We start from the raw sequence: 15551 nt of genomic DNA, 5'->3' as shown, positions 1-15551 counted from the left end.
GCTGTAACGGGGGCCACGTGGCTGGGGTTCAGTTCCCCCCACGGTCACCTGTGCCCCAGGAGACAGGGGCGGGGCCGAGGGGGAGGGCGGGCCAGTCTGCTCCTCGCCCAATGCCCAGAGCAGCAGGTCACGTGGCAGACATGGGCACCCCTCAGCCACCGCGGGAGGGCTTGGACGCGGGTGGCTCTTTCCTCTGGACGCTCTTTTTTTTTTTTTTTGCGGTACGCGGGCCTCTCACTGTTGTGACCTCTCCCGTTGTGGAGCATAGGCTCCGGACGCGCAGGCTCAGCGGCCATGGCTCACGGGCCCAGCCGCTCCGCGGCATGTGGGATCTTCCCGGACCGGGGCACGAACCCGCGTCCCCTGCATCGGCAGGCGGACTGTCAACCGCTGCGCCACCAGGGAAGCCCTCCGGGTGCTCTTTGATTGTTTTTAATTGAGACCTTTCGATCAGCCTGCGTGGCTCTGCAGATTCCGCATCCAGAGTCATCACAGATGGGAAGTCACATGCTTTGCTTGTGCTGCCCTCGGGGATGAGACCAAAGGCCTGGAAGTTGGCTCTCTCCCTGCCGACCTTGCTCACCCATGCCCTGGGTGGTCAGCTGCTTGGATGCGGCCGCAGCAGGACGGGGCGGCAGCCACACAGCCCTGTGCTGGGCACACTTTGTGCCCAGGGGTCTCTGCAGCCTGTGCAGTGCAGAGAGGGTCCTTTGAGGCTTGAAGCTGATCCTGAGGCCCCGGGGCAGCTCCTCCAGGAGTTTAAAAGACGGACGACACCGGAGACAGACGTTGGCCACGGTGAATGGGCACCGTCACCACCCCCGCCCCGAGGCAGAGCGGAGAATAGGCACCAGACACCGTGCGCTCAGCCCGGGGTGTGGAGACGGGAAAGAGGGGCCCGCGGCAAGCCAGCTGTGGGATGCAGCCTCCCAAGGGTGCCTGGTTTCTGGGTAGAGCAGGAGACCCACTAAGGGCAGGGGTCCTACAGAGCTGACTCTCAGATGGGGCTCAGTCCCACGGCCAAGCACCTGCTCGCTTGGCCCGTGATGGTGAGGCGGGATCCAAGGCCCCGGCTGTGGCATGTGCTGACCTTGCCTGTGAAGGCACAGCGGAAATGGGGGTGTTGTGGGGCAGGGACAGCACAGGACACAGACCAGGGCCTTAAAACGACAGCAGTTACCCCCTCACAGTCTTGGGGCTGGCAGTCCAAAACCAGGCCAGGCTCCGTCTGGAACCTGGAGGGAGGAGCGTGCTTGCCTCTTCTGGCTCCAGTGGTTCCCGGGCTCGTGGCTGTATCACTCTGCCTCTGTCCTCACGTGGCCCCCGTGTTTCTGTGTCTTATAAGGACGCTCTCGGGGAATTAGGGCCCACCCTCGTCCACGGTCTCAACGTTGAGATCCTTGCGTTGATTCCATCTGCAAAGATCCTTTTCTAGAGCAGGTCGCCTTCTGAGGTTCCGGGGGGACATGAACTTTGGGGGTAACCTGTGCAGTGCGCTCTACCACATACACGACCATTATGTGGAACCCCAGAGGGTTCAGGAGGGACCAGGTGGAAGGTTCCTGCACAGTGGACACCCGCCCACCCTGGTTTGGGGAATGACTTTCTCACAGTCAGCGTCCTGGGAGGAGTACCCGTGGGCAGAGGCAGGAGGGAGAGCACTGGGCAGGGCGCGGCCTGGTCACCCTGAGGCTCTGGCATTTTTCCAGCTTGCCCCCAGCTGCCATCTCCAGGCTGGGCATTGAGAGACTGTGGGTTCCCATGCCCGGGCCCAGGCCAAGCCTTGGTGAGTGTGACGTAAGCCCGGCAGGATCTTGGGGGGACGCAGACACCATGAAGAGCCCTTGTCCTCTGATTCAGAGGGGCTGGCACATCCCCCGGGGCTCCTGGTCCCGTCCCCACGCGCACAGCTCCTGAGAGTGGGGTGCCCTGCGCCCCCGGGTCGAGGGTTGCCATGGCTCTGTCTGCATGACGCAGGGGTCTGGGCTGCTTTCCCTGAAATCGGCTCCTGGGGCCTTGTGAACACTCCCACCCCAGTCAGCCTGGTTCCCGAGGCTGCCAGAGAGCCCAGGATGTGGCTCTGCGCTAGCTTTCACCTTCCCGCGGCCCTCTGAGATGGGCAGACCCTATGAAGCGGCCTCGGGGCCTGCCTGTGCCTGCACCTCGGGTGAGCCTGGGGGCGGGGCGGGGCGGGGCGGGGCGGGACCCACCCCAGGTGGCACCACCTTCTGGGTGAGCAGCGAGTTAGAGGCGGCTTTGAGGCCTGCCGAGAAGCCCCAGAGACGGGGTGGCCCAGGGGACCCACACCCCCGGCCCCTGCGGGAGGGCCTGCGCTCCCCCATCTGTCCATCGTGATGACTTTTCTGCCTGCCTGCCTTCTGTGGGCCTGGGGGCCCCATGAGGACAGAGCTGGAGTGGGGAGCTCGGCGGTCATGGGCGCGGGTGGGGGTGTTAACGAGGTCATCCATCCCGTGTCTGGCCGGCATCTGGAGCTCTGTGTTTTTAACAAGGATGGCATCCCGGTTTGGGGTCCACTGGGGGGACGGCCGAGGACATGAGCCACGCACCTGCCAGCACCGTCTATAGCGGGATCCCACCCGGCACTGTTCGCTGTGTTGACCGTCTCGTGTGTTGCCGGGTATTTGCATCACCCAGACTCCACCCACTGGATGACGCCCCCAGCCGTGACAATCCCAAGTGTCTCCCATCACCGCATGTCCCCTGGTTGCTGGGGCCGGTGGGTGGCTGAGACCACCGTGCGGGGTCTGAGATCTGCCCTGATCTGCCCTCCCAGGGGGTTTTCTTGTGTCTCCTTTGGTGGCCGCCAGGCACCGAGCGGCTGCGGACACACATCATTCCATGGGGTGTGGCTGCCTCCCTTCTTTTACTGCTCTGGAGACTACCAGGCAGGTGCCGCGCACGCCCCCCCAGCTCTCCAGACCTCTGCAAGCCCAGCTGCTGTGAGGGCTCCAGCCCCAACAGGACGCCCGGGTGGCGCGGGCAGGCGGAGCCACTGTCCCCGGGCGGGCTCCCCCAAGCCGTGCCTGTCCTGGGGGTCCCGGGGCCAAGTGCCGTGCAGAGCCAGCAGGCCCGGCGCCCATTCCAAGGTGCCCGTGGAGAGGAGGGCAGAGCTCGGCCAGTGTTTGGTCGGGTACCCAGCCCGGCTGCGGGTCTGATCCAGGCGGCCCTCCAGCTCAGGCGGAGGCTGGACAGACCCAGGAGTTCTGCCGAGGGGGCCCACGTGTGCACCCAATCGGGCGCTGGCTGTCGGCAGGAGGGAGGTGACAGGGAGGGGGCAGCACAGAGGGACTTGCAGTGGTGGATGGGAGCCCAAAGCAGCCACATTCCTGGCGGAGCTCCCCGTCAACCCCCTCCCCCCCACACCACCGTGCCAGGAGAGAAGCAGGGGGTGTGCTGGCCTCTGTGCACCTGGATGCCCACTTTCCTCCAGGGCGTTCGGGTGCTTTGTAGACAGGGAAAGAGGCCCCGGATAACCAAGAGAGCTCCCAGCAGGACGGCCCGGCCACACCTGTCCTACCGCGGCCCCCAGTGGAGCCCGTGAGAGTCTTCAGTCTGCGTTTGGGCCAGAGCAGCTAGTATTTTCTTGGGGTTTCAGAGGCTGCAAAGTCACTCTAAATCCAGGAAATAACCGTTCTGCAGCAAGAATTCCATCCACTGTCTCAGGGCGATGACGCGTTTACGTCAGGACTCCAAGCTGTTAGCACGGAGCCCCTTGATGAAAACAGAGGCTTCCCAGGCCGCGGGGCTGAAAACGGTGGTTCTGTAACCCCAGCCTGTATTTCAAGCCTTGAATTTTATTCTCAGCAAGAGCACAGCCCGTCCTCCTGCGTAGCCGTGTCTCTAGCCCACACGCGCACGTGCGTGTATCCATGGTGCGTGCACACGTGTGTACGGTGTCACTAATTCAGGATCGTGCTCGAGGTGGGAGCCAGGTTTTTAAAATATATTTATTTATTTATTTATCTTTGGCCGCACTGGGTCCTAGTTGCTGCGTGCGGGCTTTCTTTTAGTTGTGGCGCGCAGGGGGCTACTCTTCGTTGAGGCGTGCAGGTTTCTCATCGCGGTGGCTTCTCTTGTTGCGGAGCGTGGGTTCTAGGCGTGCGGGCTTCAGTAGTTGTGGTGCACGGGCTTAGTTGCTCCGCGGCATGTGGGATCTTCCCGAACCAGGGCTCGAACCCGTGTCCCCTGCATTGGCAGGCGGATTCTTAACCACCGCACCACCAGGGAAGTCCTGGGAGCCAGTTTTAATGGCTGCACCAAGATCTATCTTCCAGCATGTGCGAAAAGCAGTTCCCCTTGAAGCACAAGCAGGAGATCGAAGTATGTCCTGATGGGGAAATGGTGCAGATTGAGGAGAAAATCACAAGTGCCTTACTTGTAAGGAGCCCTTGCTGTGAAAGGCCTTTAATGTTCCAGAAGTAGTTGCAAGACCCTGACGGGCAGCAGCGACACCCTGTAGGGGTGCAGGGTCTTCTGGAGACCTGGGGTCGCGGGAACAGCTGCCTGCCTGCTCAGGAGGCCAGACCCAGGTCTGTGGGCAGGTGGCCTGAGCCTCAGCTTCCCCAACTTGTGGGACAGATGCCCCTCCCCCTCCTCACAGATGTAAAGGAAGGCACATTCCAGAACATTCCATGGGGAGCAGCCAGGCCCTGGGTGCTGTGCTGGGGTGCCCTGTCCTGAGCCGGCTCTCTGCACTGCCCCCGCCCACCAGCCTGCTGACCACCCTGTGACCAGGCGGTCTCAGGACCCGGGCCTCCAACACAGATCCACGTGTGGGTGGCGGGCTGGGTGAGGTGCCAGCCTCCCTGGAGCCTTTTCTCATCACGAGACCGTGGCCCCATCTGGGGAGCGGAAGGGACCTCCTGCGTCCTAAGTCCTTCTCCCAGCTCACGCCTGAGCACACCTGCAGGGCAGAGTCCAGGCATCCAGGGCACCTGGACCCAGAAAGGAACTTGGGGTCCCTCCCCTCCCCCCGCGGTGTTTGCCAGAGGAAATCAGTGCTGCCTTGAAGTGAAGGCTTTGGCTGGGTAGAATGACGGGGTTTTATGGGAGCTTCCCTGCCATGGGTCCGCTTTTCGACCTCCTCCTCATACCATCACCGTGTTGTGTTCCTGGGGTGACCAAGGCCATCGCCCTTGTGGAAGGCATGGCGTCCTCCATCCCCCCATCCCCCCGTCCCCCGAGGGACCTGCAGATCCTCCAGCCACGGGCGGCAGTGACCCATGTAGCAGCCCCAGGGTCACGTCTCAGCCTGGTCCCTCGGGTCCTAGACCATGTGCTTCTCGGCAGCACGGGGCACAGACCCTCATATCCAGAGCCATGGGGCCTGTGTCACGGCCGCACCCAGAGCCGCGGAGCCAGGAACGAAAACCCCGTGGAGTCTGGCCGAGCCCCTGCCCGTGTCTGTCGGCACCTGGCTGGCAGGCTGGTCCCTCCTTATGGAGCGAGTCTTTCTGGGCCTGGGTGTTATGGGGCCATTTCACGGATGGTATAACAGCCTCAGAAAGGGCCAGACACTGTCCTAGTAGCCAGGGACCCTTCTAAGGCCCCCACATTTCACGTCTACCATACTGGATTGAGTGGTGGCCCCCAAAACATGTCCAACGGAATCGGTGGATGTGGCCTTATTCAGGAAAAGGGTCTCTATAGGTGTAATTAAGGAAAGGATGGAGCTGAGATCATCCTGGGTTAGGGGGGCCCTAAGTCCAATGACAGGTGTCCTTTTGGGTCACAAGAGGAGCCACAGCAGAGGTGCCAGTGAAGGCAGGGGCAGAGGTTGGAGCGATAACAGCCACAAGCCCAGGACGCCTGGAGCCATTCAGGGTGGAAATGGTCAGCAGAGAAGCCGACCCCCTGTGTCCAAGAGCCCAGTACGTCCATCTGGGTTAGGGAACAGAGCTGAGCCCACCGTCCCTCACCAGCTGCAGCCCCTCGGGTGCAGCCGCATCCCAGGGCGGGTCCAGGTCGTCTTCGGGAGCTCGTGTGCCCAGACGAGAAGGCTGGCTTACGCTTAGCAGCTCTGGGCTCCCAACACTAAGGGGGAGAGTGGAGACGCAGCCCAGGTGCCCTGACTGGGCCGCATCTTGAGATCTGCAGGGAGCGTCCTCTGAGGCGCCCAGCGCCCTGCAGCCCAGGCAAGGCAGACCCACCCCGGTGCCCGCCCGTCCCAGGCATCCTGTCCCACAGGCACAGATGGGCGCTGGGTGTCTGCCCGGCCGGGGGTCTGCAGAGCTGCCCTCCCCATCTCGAGTGGGCGGGGCCAGGGGCCTCAGACCTAGCCGAACCGCGCTCACCCTGCCTGCCTGCCCCGGCCCCTGGGAGTCTGGGGGCTCACAGGTGCATTTAATCTGTTGCATTTTTGTCTATTACTGTATTTTGATCCAGGAACGTTGCGGAACTTGTGGCTTGGCCTCTGTGCCACGATTTCTAACCCAGAATCCCTATCTGTCTGTTTGGCCCCTGCCAGGTAACATGTTCAATCTGGACCCCAAGTCCTCGTTTGAAGGCACCAAAGTGGACGTGGGGAACATCGTGCTGGCCCTGTACAGCGGCCTCTTTGCCTACGGGGGATGGTAGGTTCTAGAACATCCGGGCCCTGGGGCACATGTGCCAGACCCCAAAGTGTCCAGAAATCCACACCTCTCGGCCATCCACGGGCAATTCTACGGGGTGGGGCCCCGAGGAAGCACAGAGGGGCCCTCGTAGCAGTGCTGTTCTCGGCTCGTGTCCTGCCCCCGAGAATGGGGCCCCGAGATAAACCTCTGCTGACACCTCAGGGACGGTGCTGCTTCCCAGGGGGGGTGGCGCTGGGGAGGGGCAGGACCATCGCCATCTCAGGAGGCGCCCCCATGGCCCCAGCTGCTCACCAGGAGGGAGTGAGTGTCCCTGGGGGTGTGGGCGTCCCCTCTCCACCGGCCCAGGGCAGCCAGGTCGGACTCCCCGTGGAACCTGCGTTCTTTCTTCCCGATGACTGCGGGAGGAACGTGTAATAAAAGTCTGCTCTCTCAATTCTAGGAATTACTTGAATTTTGTCACAGAGGAGATGATTAATCCCTACAGGTATGTATGCGAACAGAGACGCGTGTTTTTATCATTTTCACCTGAGAGAAGGAAGAAGCCTGGTTCTATCCAAGAGCCCATCCTTGGGCTCAGCCCAGCCCCCGACAAAAGTAGTGCATGGCCTTCCGGGAGGGCCCCTGGGGTCAGGATCATGGGGGCCGTGTGATCTAGAAGGAGGTTCGTCCTCAGAATGGGCAGGAAGTCCATTTCACAGATGGGGTGTGGAGGCCGGCAGGGTTGAGTCGCTGGCCCAGGTTTGCACAGCTGCCCTGCCCCAAGCGCCACCTTCCAGCTACTTGCTGGTCACGTGCCGCTTCCCCTGCAGCGAGGGACGGGCCCGGCCCCGTCGGGGGCTTCATTTTGGTGATGCGCCCGCCCGGTCCTTGCAGAAACCTGCCCCTGGCCATCATCATCTCCCTCCCCATCGTCACCCTGGTGTACGTGCTGACGAACCTGGCCTACTTCACCACGCTGTCCCCTGAGCAGATGCTCACGTCGGAGGCTGTGGCCGTGGTAAGATGCCACCTGCCGCTAAGAGCCGGCCGCGGCCCTCCGAGCCCACGATGAGAAGCAGGCCGGGCCCCTCGTCTGCAAAGTGTGCTCCTACTCAGAGGGGTTGAGCTGGTGCTTTAGCAAGCCTGCCAGTGGGTGCAGGGCACTGGCTGTATGTGGGGACCACAGGGAGCTTTAGCAGCGCGGGTGCCCAGACCACCCTGGACAGTTTTAAGTTGGCACGTCTGTGGTGGTTCCAGTGATGGTCGCTCTTAGAGCCGAGGGGCTGAGTCCATTACGGACCTCCAGCCCCACCTCAGAGGCCTGTCCCACGTTCCGAATAGATACTGAGCCCTCGGGGAGGGGATTGTGTGTGGGCCAGCCCGGGGGTGGGGGGCGGTGAGGAGCCTGCGGACGGCCAGGTGGGGCAGTCGGGGCGTCACGGGGCAGGGCTCACGCTCAGCGTCCGTCTAGGACTTTGGAAACTACCACCTGGGCGTCATGTCCTGGATCATCCCCGTCTTCGTGGGTCTGTCCTGCTTTGGCTCCGTCAACGGGTCCCTCTTCACGTCTTCCAGGTGAGCCCCGCCAGGGCCGCCGCCCTCGGTCACTCAGGCTCTGGCGGCAGAGCGGGGGAGCGGGCGGGGCTGCGCGTGGGGAGCTGCCACGTGTGGCTTTCTCGCGTGCTCTCGGAGAGCTCTATTTTTTGTTACTTTGAGTAATAACATAACTGTCAAAACATTCAAGTGACACAGAAATAACGCACGTTCCTGCCCAGAGGTGACACAACTGCGGTGTCCGTCCAGGCTCTCTCGTGGGTTCACGTGAGCCCTGCGGGGGGCTGGAGGTGACAGGGCCCCTTGCCAGCTGGCTCCGTGGGGGACACCAAGGCCCACGGCAGGGAGCCCGGTCCTCAGCACAGGCCCCGTCCGCTCCCCACCTGCCTGGGTCCCTCGGCCGAGGCCGACCGCCTTCCCCTCTGTCCGCAGGCTGTTCTTCGTGGGCGCCAGGGAGGGCCACCTGCCCTCCATCCTCTCCATGATCCACCCGCAGCTGCTGACGCCCGTGCCCTCGCTCGTGTTCACGGTGAGTCCCCGCCCTCCATGAGGCGGGGGTCACTGGCGGGGCGAGGTGGAGGGTGGGCGTGTCCCTCGGGGATCGTTGGGGGCTCTGCAGAGGGAGTCCGGGGAGCGGCCACGCCGTCCCGGCTCCGCCTAGTGTCACCGGGCTGCGGGCCGGAGGCCGAGGTGGAGGTGAGACGGGCTGTAGCGCGAAGTGTGTCTCCACGTCGTGCTCTTCGCCACACGCTCCCCTGAACTCCACAGGGCGCCGGATGGTTTTTTGTTTCTCGTTCCAAAATTAATACATGGTGGTTATTTAAAAAAAGAGAGAGAGAAACAAGAAGCAGAAACAACCTGGAGGCGTGTGAAGCCAAACCTCCCCCACAGGGCAGTGCGTGGCCTGTGACCCCTCCTTGAAATCCAGGCGCCTTGGCCCCTTCCCCATCAGCGCTTTCGTTTGCCGTGAGGGCCTGCGTGTCCCACAGACCACATCTTCCTTTAAGACGGGAGTGGGTGCGTGCGGTCAGCCCGCCCGCCAGGCGTGTCCCGGCGGCAGCGGCTCACGGCCCATCCCCGTGCTTGCAGTGCGCCATGACCCTGCTGTACGCCTTCTCCAAAGACATATTCTCCGTCATCAACTTCTTCAGCTTCTTCAACTGGCTCTGTGTGGCCCTGGCCATCATCGGGATGATCTGGCTCCGCTACCAGAAGCCAGATCTGGAGCGGCCCATCAAGGTGAGGGTCCGCGCGGTCCCCACGTGTGCCCGGGCAGCCAGCGTCGCTCTGTGGGCCTCCGTCCCCTCTGCACACCGGGGCTCAGGGCACCCTTCTCCAAGGGCCCTGGTGAGAAGCCTTGAGTTCTGTTGATGACTGTTTGATTCTAGGTGCTGGGGTTCGTCAAAGGACACGATAGTCACCCCCCACCCCCAGCACCTAATCCTCCTAGAGCTTATCTTCTAGCGAAAGGAGAGGAGCAGAAGTAAAGCAGCTTGCGGCCCCGGGCGGCCGGGGTGGCCGAGAGCAGACCGCACGTGGGCGGAGGGGACGGGCCCCACCTTGTCTGGGGAGGGCCGCGTCCTCTGACTTTGCCCCTGAGTGAACGGAGGCTTTTCGGGACCAGGCTGCCCACCGTGCCCCCGGCCTGAGGTCGGCTTTCTGTGTCCTCATAAACTCAGTACTGGGCACAGCTGCCCAAGGGCGACCTTGTTTCTCCAAAAAGGGCATCACACCCCTGCTGGGGAGGCCTGGTGAGCACGTCAGCTATGCCCCCGACAGGCATGCCGGAGTGAGAGGGCAGAGCCCGTGGCGTGGCGGCTGCCGACCGGCAGCTCCTGCCCTTCATCCGGTCCTGGTGGCGTGTGGTCAGCAGCTGGCGCCTGTCCACGGGCCCCTCGCCCACCGAGCAGTCCTGCAATGCCAGCCAGGACCAGATTTCCTGTCTTGGACAGGTTCCGCCAGGGGACCCGGCGGCCTCAGTGCCCTGGACCGCCTTGCTCCCTGCTTGTGGGGAGCAGGCCTGTCCTTGTGGAGCTGCGGGTGGAGCAGGCATGAGGGCCGACCTGATGGGACCCTCGCTCACCCCAGGGTCTCTTGCCAAGGTGTAGACAGAGGGCGGGTTCCGGGTGTGGACAGGCCGCCTGGCAGGAGGCACGGTGGGTGCAGACAGGGGACAAGTGTCCCTGGGGCCCTGGCTGTGCTGTGGGTGCCTCTGTGGCTCCTCTTCTGGGCCCTGTGTGGGTGGGGCTGTCTGCCAAGCAGCCACGCAGCCTGTGGTCCAGTCCATCCGCAAGGACTGAGAAGGTGGGTGCCCCTTGCCTATTGGTGGGTGGCCACGGCCTTCCCAGAGGCATTGTCCCAACACCACGGGACAGTGGTGAGGGGCGGGGCCGGGGTCCCGCCCTGCGATGTGGGAACCAGGGGGGCCCACCTTCCCCCACCTGGGAAGCCTGGTTGGTCCAGCTCACCCGCCAGCACCAGCTGGGCTTTGGGTAGTCACTGCCCAGCGCTGGGTGCTGAGGTGGGTAAACGGAGAACAAGGTTCTCAAGAGACCAGCACGACCCAGGGGAGCCTCAGGCCCTAGTGAACCCTGGAGACGCCGCAGGGCGAGTGCGGCAGCCCGGGAGGTCGGGCCCTTTTGGATCCGGAAGGAGAAGCTGGGTGCAGGGCTGTCCGGGGGGGGGGGGGGTCCATGGGAGGGGCTGGGTGGGCCCAAGGGCGAGGCCGGCTCTGGCAGGGGCACAGGGAGGGCGCCGTGCTCCCAGGGCTGGCCAGGACACCGCAGGTGCAGGACCCGCGGGGAGGTCCCGCTCCCCGTGTCAGCTGCGTCCCCTCCCCAGGTCCACCTGGCTCTCCCAGCGTTGTTCATCCTGGCCTGCTTGTTCCTGATCGCCGTCTCCTTTTGGAAGACCCCCGTGGAGTGTGGCATCGGCTTTACCATCATCCTCAGTGGCCTGCCTATCTACTTCCTCGGCGTCTGGTGGAAAAACAAGCCCAAGTGGCTGCTGCAGGGCATCTGTGAGTACCTCCCCCCAGGCCGGGCCTCCTCCACCCGCCCTGGGGTCTGCCCCGCCCGCCTGGCCAGGAGTGACGCGGCAGGCAGTGCCCACGGCCCTGGGTCAGCGGGGGGTCGGGGTCGGGACGTGTGAGGCCCTGGCCGAGCAGACCGTGCTGGGCGTGTCTGGTGGTGACCTAGCCTACGTATTTCAGGGTAAGGCGCTCAGCTGCGCACCAGCTAGTCTCAGAACAAGGGATTCCAGAAATCCAGGCCGCTCTTGCCAAGTAACGAAATCCCCGTCTGCCGCCAGCTTAAACCCAGCCGGCTGAGGAGGAGAAAGCAGGATCTGCACTGTGGCCACAGGGCTCATTTACAAGCCTGGTTCAGGACCCTGTGCCGAGACCGCTGTTAGTGTGACAGGCTCCTGCATGGGCTTCAAAATCCCCCAGGGTAGCCGTCCCAGAATTCTGATGGGCACCTGCCCGGGGCCCAGGACGCTGTCCATCATGTCGCTGGAGCTTTGCCTCCAGCCCGGACTGTGGTCCCTGTTGAAGAGCTGTCAGAACACACCCAGGGCCTAGAGCAGGGCCCCTCCGTTCTGAAATCTGCCCCGAGTGATGCTCGTGAAGGCTCTGTGGGTGATGGGTTCTCCTGGGCGCCAGCACACCCGCCTGTTCCAGCCCCTCTGAGGTCCGCGGTGGGCGTGCTGGCTGCCGGTCCTGGAGGTCTGCCAGGCGGTGGCCCGGGTGTGGTGTCACAGGCCTCCAGCAGGGGGGCCACCATCTAGTTACGTCTCTCGATGGTCCTGGGGTCTGAACCGGGATGAGGGGTGGAGCCGGCACCCGCCTGTTGCTGGGATCCTTGGCCACACCTCCCTGAGTAACGTAACCGTTAGGAGGCCTGCAGGCCCGATGTGCGCACGCGCGCGCGCCCACACACACGCAAATTGGGAGGTTCCACATAAATTTCTGGCTTTCTGGCTTCTCCTACAACCTCAGGACGGGGCGGGGTGAGCCCACATCCCTTGCTGCCCTGACCCCCCAGGCCCGGGACCAGAGGATCCCCAAGTAACTCCGCTCTTCTCCTGGCAGTTTCCACGACGGTCCTTTGCCAGAAGCTCATGCATGTGGTTCCCCAGGAGACGTAAGCGACAGGATCTGAGAAGCTGCCGGAAAGAAAACGCAGAGATTGTTTTAAACCACCCACCCCTTAGAAAGCGACTCCGGTTCCATCATCCAGACAGCTCAGCTGGGGGCCCCCACTGTCCCTCCCCCGGGGTGGCGGCCGGGCCACTGTGAACCCTGGTACGGATTTAGTCCCAGAAGACGGATGTCTGTGGATACCTCTCGAGCGTGGAGGCGGGAACGTTGGGCCGAGGAGGCCGCGGGGCTTCCTGCAGAATCGGGCCTTCTCCCTTCTCACCTTTGTGTATTTGTACTTTTTTTTAACTTTATTTTTTTGGCCGCGCCGTGCGGCATGTGGGATCTTAGTTCCCCGAGCAGGGATTGAACCTGTGCCCCCTCCATTGGGAGCACCGAGTCTTAACCACTGGACCGCCAGGGAAGTCCCTTTATTATTTTTGTTTTAACTTAATCTTAGGTCGCGTCGACACCACCAAGATGATTATTTTTTAAAGAAACGTGTGTTGGCGGGGGCGGGGGCGCGTCTTTTCTCCCCTAATGCCACCCATAGCACAATGTGCCTCAGAGGGACCAGATCCTGTCGCCAGATTCCGGCACGTCTCGAGAACGGAGGGGTTCTGAGAACCCCCACTGAGAACCCTCTGGACGGTGGCCTGGACACATGCGCTTGGGCTTTGCCGTTTCTCTGTTACCGTAGATGTAGTGACTTTCGTGAAACTAACCCACGTGCTCATGTCTCGTTGCCTTAAAGACCTGCGTTAGCTCCCTTCCCAACCCCAGAAAAGAAGGAACATCTGAATGAAAGGCTTGTAGAAGGAAAGGCCTTGGGCTGATCGACAGTGGTGCCCTGGTGCCTGCCACGGGCAGGGGGATCCGAGCGGAAGTCAGGGGCAGCTGGGAGACCCCGGACCTCCCACCAGGATGTGCAGATCGGGGCCAGTTTGGGGGCTAGACCCTGTCACTCAGGACACCTTCGGGCTCCTGACTGTACAATCCCTCCCTGGACACCAGCCTGAGCAAAGGCCAGAAGCTTCCAGCAGCTCCTATGGTGGGCAAGTGGGCAGTGCTGTTGCAGGTCTGTTCTGCGTCGGTTTTGGAGCCAGGCTCTAGTCTTCTGAAAGCTTCACACTTGAAATCTGGAAGCAGGCGCGGTGACCCCTCACGGGCTTCTCCTCCGTGTTCCCGGAAGGTAGCTCTCCCGGGCCTCGAGGGCTGCACGGCAGACCTGCCAGCTGTCTGCGGCTGGCTCTCAGCTCCTGGCCAAGGCACTGCTGTCCCTGCCCCCGTCACCTGTCCCAGGCTCGGGGAGCTAGAGTCCAGGCCTCGGCACTCTGACTGCACCTGCTCTGGAGGCCACCTGACTCCGGGGGTCTGGCTCCCGCTGAGACCAGCATGGTACACCCACCCTCCCCTCCGGAGAGGCTGTGCTTGCAGGCTTTTGTGTTCATGGTTCCCATAGCGTTTTCCCCAGGGGAGGCAGCCGAGGCCCAGAAGCTCCTCTGGCTTGGCCACCGGCTGGTTTTCCTGTGCTGTCACTGTCCACAGAGTCAGCTTGGGGAGCAGCGTCACCAAAGGTCAGATCGGCTCCCTCCAGGCCCCTCTTAGGCGCTGGCGGCTCTGCCTTGGTCTCTGACCCCTGACCGTCCCACCAGGGGAAGGATGAGACTAGCCCTTGGGCATTGAGCCTCACTGCTCTGCTATAGCCATTTCCCAGGGGCCATGTGAGCTCCGAGTGGCCAGTCCATCCACTGCCACCCACCTGGGCTCCGGGGCCCCACATGGTCCGATGGGCCCAGAGAGACCTGACAAGCAGCTTGTTGTGGGGGGCCAGGCTGGGCATTGAGGCTGAAACAGAGGTGGCCACGTGTCCGCCCCTCCCTCTTCGTGCTGGTCAGGAGACCCCTGCCCGCCTGTAGCGCCTGACGTGTGAGGAGGACCGACGTCCACGGAAGTCTCCTCACCAACTCAGTTGTCCAGGGGCTGTAAACCATGCATCTAGGGGCTCAGCCCAACGTCTGAAGGCAGAATGTCATCCAGGAGGTCAGAGACCTGGTTTTAGACTTTCTGTATTGGGGCCTCAGTTTTCTCACCTGTAAATGGGGCCTGCAGCTGCTGTACTACCTGCCTGGTGGGACTGTGCCCCTTCAGGAGGAGACTGGCCGCCATAGCCACCGCAGCCCCTCGCACAGGGGGCGGGCAGGGTGCTGCCTGGGGTGCACTGCCCACTGCCTTTCCGCGGGGGTCCAGCAACCGCTGAGCAGATTTTGGCCTCTCTCCCTCCAGGGTGTTGGGGCGACACTTAGGACGCATCGTGGTCAGACCACTGGCTCTGGATGTGACCTGGCAGAGTGCAGGGAGCCAGGTGTCCCTGTCCAGACTGCAGTGGCCTTCCCACCACGTGCATCTTGGGGAAGTGGGGTGGTGCCACCCCTGCAGGAGTGACGGGGTCCCTTTACGCACTGAAAGGTCAGAGGTAGTTCTGAAGCGTGGCTCTCCACAGCATGTGGGAAGGCAGGTTGTGGGCCCAGGCTGTGATTCTTGAGGCTGTGGGGTCCCGTGCAGCCCAGGGCCCCCGCCCCGCCCGCCCCGCCCACCCCTTAGAAGGCAGGCGTGTCTGTGTTCTGGGGCAGAGACCACTCCTGACCACACTACTGACAGGTGTCCTGAGCGTTCACCTTCGTGGGTTACTTTTTTTTTTTTAAGCCACATTTTGGCGTAACAAGTGTGCAGCCGTTCTGCTTTGTTTCGTCCTCACGTCTCACTAGCGTAAGGGATGCTGTTGGCACCGTGTTGGCTTATCGTGGGAGTGGCGTGCAGCCCAGCTGCTCCACGGGTCCCAGCCACGCCAGCCGCCCACCACGATGTCACGCAGTGACGTGTGTGACTTCACGCCTCTCTTCTGCCAACCGCTAACCTGTTACACGCTTGGCTGGTTCGGGATGGGGAGTTCTGTGTTTTGTGGGGGGGGTTGTTTGTTTCTAAAGAATTATAAGCACTGCTGATGGTTTTCTGTCTTGTATTCAGTGCCAGGTTCTGGCTGTAGGGAGGTTCCCGGAGGTGCCTCCCCGGGGTTGGGGGGGGTGGGGTTGATCATACACCTCCTTGCCCAGTTCGTTCGTTCATTCATTTGCCAACAGCCTCCTCGAGGCCACAGGTGGGTGCTCAGGGCCAGGGAGGAGGCGAGGGGATGGGGGGGGTAGTTTGGGTCCACCTCTCAGGAGGGACATTGAAGTCGGGACCTTGGGGCGACAGCCAGGCCAGGACCAGCACCGGGTCGGGGG

The 15551-nt window shown here is 62.7% G+C and overlaps 1 protein-coding gene across 1 annotated transcript in view; it reads left to right on the top strand.

The window, feature by feature from the left end:
• The window catches only part of SLC7A5 (solute carrier family 7 member 5), a 33020-nt gene extending 17744 nt beyond the window's left edge, over positions 1 to 15276 (top strand). The window contains 8 exon segments of the mRNA XM_032613472.1: positions 6488 to 6593; positions 7036 to 7080; positions 7470 to 7593; positions 8047 to 8150; positions 8562 to 8658; positions 9219 to 9368; positions 10971 to 11148; positions 12220 to 15276. Coding sequence (XP_032469363.1) covers positions 6488 to 6593; positions 7036 to 7080; positions 7470 to 7593; positions 8047 to 8150; positions 8562 to 8658; positions 9219 to 9368; positions 10971 to 11148; positions 12220 to 12275 — 860 coding nt within the window. The 3' untranslated portion in view covers positions 12276 to 15276.
• The last annotated feature ends 275 nt before the right edge of the window (positions 15277 to 15551 follow it).

This window comes from Phocoena sinus, chromosome 19 (genome assembly GCF_008692025.1).
Source record: "Phocoena sinus isolate mPhoSin1 chromosome 19, mPhoSin1.pri, whole genome shotgun sequence".
NCBI lineage: Eukaryota > Metazoa > Chordata > Mammalia > Artiodactyla > Phocoenidae > Phocoena > Phocoena sinus.
The sequence above is the reverse complement of the archived record's forward strand: the minus strand, read 5'-3'. Positions and strand labels throughout refer to the sequence as shown.